Raw genomic sequence first — 4,945 nt, 5'->3', positions numbered from 1 at the left:
CCAAACGGAGTTCAATCCAACCTAAAGAGGGCTCCCAGTTAAGCCGAGGTCACTAAGCTTTTCTAAGCTCAGGGAGCTTAGACGCTCGGTAAGTTAAATCAACCCTCAGCTTGGTTGACAACCTTCAACTCAGCTCAGGTCCGACATCCTCGCCTCAGCCACGCCCAATGCCACTCAGTTCGGCCCTTTGACTTTTTCACGCCCAACTACATCCCGGAACCACTGACTTGGTCATTCCTCGTGACAAACATGGAAATCGTGAGATGACATAGAGTTGTTACACAGGCTTCTTGATGAAAACGGGGAACATGGGGCGATATAACCTCCCTATAACGTGGGTGGTAACGATGCAAATAACGGAAACGTGGAGATCCACATTAATATAAAAAGAAGTCTACTTTTGCAGGCACAAGTACACACACGCCCACTTCTCCTTCAATTTTAAACTCCAAAAACAACTTCTCACTAACTTGGGCATTGGAGTGGCTCCGCCAAGGTCCCGCCTTGGCCCCATTCTAATCCCTTTCCTAAGTTCTTCAGGTTCTTTGGTCCTCTTCACATCTAGAGTCTACAGAGTCGTCACATCTCTCCATATCCTATCACTGGTGGCTCATTCATCAATGGTCTTTGGCCGGAACATATACTATTCTGATTTTTGAATGTTCCAAGGAATGCAGGTTCACATCATTAAGACATTTTGTTATTCTCATTTCTTTTGCTCTTATCTGCATCAATGTTCTTTGTTATGACTTGCTATCACATTGGTTTTGAAATTTTTTCATGATCATGATCCAGTGTTTTTCTTCTTTTTTTCCTCCTTGGTTATGCATTTTAACATGATACAATGTTCTTTCCTTTTCATTGGAGCATGTCTCATGCTGTAGGAAGCTCCTGATGCTGTTTTCAGTACTGCTGTTACATCCTTAAAACCTGAAGATGGACTTGACCCTAACCGGGTAAAGTGTGTGGTTGACAACCATGGATATGCAATATACTTCTCAAGGGGTTTGATCCCATTTAACAAGTTAGTTTTTTCTTAATCTTGTTTATAACATAATCCACGGATTACTTTGGGATATTCATCAGTGTAGCATATTCATTGCAAAATCTAGGTCAGGGAAAGTCAATTCGCAATATCCATATCTACTTCACTTGGGCATTCAGGTTTAACTACATCACTCTTGTTGATATCTTTATTTTCTCTAGTAGTTATGTTTAATTGTTCACTGTTGTTATTCTTGTTTAAATCTTGCTAGCTGGTTAATGCTTATCCTCCTCCTACACTGCTCATTTTTCTTTTTTTCCTTTTTTTTTGTTAGCCAGAGTTTTGATTTAAAATTCTTGAAGATCTATCCACAGATACCACCTACTCCTTTGCAACTGGAAGAGGACCTTGAGCAACTTAAAGTCCTTGAAAATGGGTACAAGATGAAGGTAATTCAAATATCCTTCATATATGAGAGGAACTATTTTGTGGTAAAATAGGGTAGTATCTGCAAATTTTAGAATACCTCCAGTTAAGTTAGTCCATGAATTTGCTTAGGACAATCAAGTCTTATTATCCTCGTTTATGGTGGTAGGCCAAAATGTAGAAGCATATCTTTTCCAATAGTTTAAGCTTTTAGGGTATGTGGACATATAAAATTCTCACTTATATTTATTGAAGCTGCATATATTGGTTACTAGTTCTGTTAATCACTAAAACATTCCATAAGAACCAGTAAAGTCAACAGTAGTACTAGACATCATGTGATATATAATGATGCAACAAACCAAGACGTCCCAAACGTTAATCCTTCATGAATGCCTTTGTCCATTGCAAAGAGTCACATTAAAGATGGATCAGATATGAAGCCTCATGTGTTAGCCCCAGTAGGGAGGTTTTCCAGATTGGTGAGATAAAAATTAGCATGGAAAAGAGCTAAAAGCTGCACAATTCCATCATCCAACCTTTGCCCGAGTTGGTGTTGGATCCAGTGTTAATGGAGTTTATGTCCACATAAATAGAGTTCAATCCATATGGAAGTCTTGCACTGTGTTTCACAGTAACAAATTCTGAACTTGTGTGCCTCCATTCATAGGACAATCTAATTGTGGTGAATGAAGGAGCGCTAACTCAATCCCAATTAGCCCAAATCTAGAGAGAAAAGTAGCACAAGTTGAAGTGTCAGCCCATCAGGTCTTTCAATGACCCTTGATAACTTGAGCAAGTATTGGGCCTAAATTGATGAATTCTGCACATACTTCCATAAATAAAAAGAAAATAAAAATCCCAACTAATATGAAATCCATTACCACATTCACATGCACAACAATAACACTTTCCTGTATGGCGAAGACGCAATCATATGCACTAGGTTTGCCACCAGGTTCAGGAGCCACCAAAAAGTTAATCAAAGCCCGAATAAACTAGTTATGGAATCAATGTGAATTAATTTCTTTTAATGGATCAAAGATTTGTGTGGCGAAGAAGATGAATGGTTTGTTAAAGCAATCATCAAGGGAAATTCCAAATTCTCCAGAGAATCATTGGACAATAGGTTTCCACTGCAATTGCCATTATAGGGAGATCCTATCCATGGCAACTTGAGATGTAGATATGATCAATCTCTAAGGAGAATGAATGTTGATGCCTACTTGAATGGGCCTCAGGAATGGACCTAGTCCATCCGTCACATTGGTGAGTCGGGAAAAATGAAATTGGCACATCAATATTAGTCCTATGAGCAATTGTCATGATCCATATAGTCCTTGTTTTTTCATTCATTATTAAGTGTTTCATCATGATCCTCTCCCCTAGGTGGCAGAGGATCAAAATTGTCCTAAAAGGGATATCAATTATTCTCAGGAATAGACCTAGCCCATCTGTCACGCTGGTGAGGCTGGAAAGACAGGCGCATCTTTATTAGTTCTATGAGCCCTGTCATAATCCATATAGTCATCATTATCTCATTCGTTATTTTAATCATTTCATCATGGCCGTCATTTCCACTGGGTGGCCAAGGATCAATATTTATTGTTTTCAAATGGAGATCATTTATCCTCAGGAACATTTACTTCTCATTATCATGACCATCAGCCTCAAAATCATGATCTAATTGCCGTCCAGTTATGTGTCACTTGCAGAAAAGTGAATTTCTCTTTTTCTGATGTTATTTTTGCCCTCTTATGCTATTTCTTTGCGTCTTGAGAATACAATACTAGCATAGCCTGAACTTGTATATTTCGTTGATGACTCTTATCTTGTCTATATTCATTTGCAACTCAATATTAATAAGTCGTCTTATTCAACTGCTCCAAATGTATATGCATCTGATTCCTATGCCCTCCAGTTAAGTTTACAGAAGGGAGTACTTGTGTGCATTCATATCTTTTTGACGATTAGTGCATTAAAGAATTGAGCTCACATGTTTCAGTGGGTAAAATTCTTGAACTGGAAATCTGTTCCTTAAACTTGAATACCTTTATATTGTGCTTGCACAACATGCTTGTCATATAGGAAAGAAAGAAAATAATAAAACAATCAGGAACAGAAATCATTAACGTGTATGTGGTCATCATGAAACTGAAAAACCAAAAAGTCTGGTTTATAGTTAGTTCTCCAGGAAACTGACGTTAACTAGCCAAGTTTTATTTTAGGTTAATTACAAGGACTCTGCCTAAAATGAATCTTATCATTCGTTTTCTGTAATTCCAGAAGCACAGAAACAGTGCAATTGGTTATCGTTTGATGAACATTGCTATTCATGAAGAAAGCACTTTCACATTTGCCCCTTTGCTACAAAGTTTGAGAGAGCAAATTCTGCGTTTAGTAAAGCTCTATTTCTTCATTACAGGTAATTAAGGTACATCACGACGCCCATGGTGTCGACACCCCTGAGGATGTTCAAAAGATAGAAGCACTGATGAGAGAGAGAAACATGGTATGATACTGAAGTGAGATACATGGTCCATACGACCAGACAATCAAGCCTAGCCATCACCAGACACCACCAAAGATTCTCAAGTATTTTGTTTCTACTTCGGCTCATCTCGTCACTGATGTTCATTCAGTTCATGCTTCTGCGATTGGTGGTGTTTGCCAGCTTCATTCAGTTCATGTTTCTGTGAGTGGCGGGCAGGCAAGCTAAGCAATCTAAGCGGATTAAGTGGCGTAGTCAGTCAATTCAGGAAGGTAAGCAAATCAATAGGTTCTAGCAAGTTTATCAGTTGGATCTAGATAACATTCAAATATAAAAGTTATGATTATCTTCCAGAAGCCGGCCGCCCAATCGCCCTCGTGCAGAACTCTCCTTGCTCTGTTCTTTCCTCTCTGTCTCTTTCTTTCTTTTCTGTTCTTTTAAAAAAGAATTCCAGCCTACACATTGGACCTTCTCCTTGGCGAAGAGAGAATTTTCTTAAAGAAAAAAAAAGGAAAGTCTCATCACCTTTCACAAAGACCACTATTTTATTTGCCCTTTTATTTAATTATTTAGCTGCATGCCCACCTCTTCTTAACTTAATTACCACCCACCCTAGTGACAAAACATCAAATTATTCATCGTCTCTCTCGAATGGATAGACTCGTCGGTGTTATTTAACATGCATCTTGTCAAATCATCGACGTGGATTCAAGAAAGGCAAAGAAGGATATTAGAGAAAGGATTGGCGGCATTGTTATGATTATCCCAATCTTCTACCTAAACAAACACTTAATCCAAAACAAAAACTTATCATTAATCATCGATCTATTATTATTGTATTGTTACAAGATTGTAAGCATCAATGAAACGAGGAATTGAGTCACGTATATCTATCTAGACTCAATTTGAAAGGGGACAGTGACACTCCACGATAACTACCTCGGATTAAAAGACCGACCTTGGCATTTAAATATAATTTACTGAGTGTTAGAGATTATCTTTTATTTTGAATCAATTTTATTCGGTTAAATTTTGAGATAGAA

The 4,945-nt window shown here is 38.1% G+C and overlaps 1 protein-coding gene across 1 annotated transcript in view; it reads left to right on the top strand.

Annotated features, from left to right (window-relative positions):
• Nucleotides 1-4,309, top strand: part of LOC141828132 (3-deoxy-manno-octulosonate cytidylyltransferase, mitochondrial-like) — a 9,878-nt gene extending 5,569 nt beyond the window's left edge. Inside the window, exon 8 of the mRNA XM_074715504.1 lies at nucleotides 3,837-4,309. Within this exon, the coding sequence (XP_074571605.1) occupies nucleotides 3,837-3,929 (93 nt within the window). The 3' untranslated portion in view covers nucleotides 3,930-4,309. The remainder of the gene's footprint in view (nucleotides 1-3,836) is intronic.
• Nucleotides 4,310-4,945: the final 636 nt, after the last annotated feature.

The sequence above is a fragment of the Curcuma longa genome, chromosome 4 (genome assembly GCF_044706935.1).
Source record: "Curcuma longa cultivar G26 ecotype Majalengka, Jawa Barat chromosome 4, ITB_CL_G26_1.1, whole genome shotgun sequence".
Classification (NCBI taxonomy): Eukaryota; Viridiplantae; Streptophyta; class Magnoliopsida; order Zingiberales; family Zingiberaceae; genus Curcuma; species Curcuma longa.
This window is presented reverse-complemented; position numbering and strand designations above follow the sequence as displayed.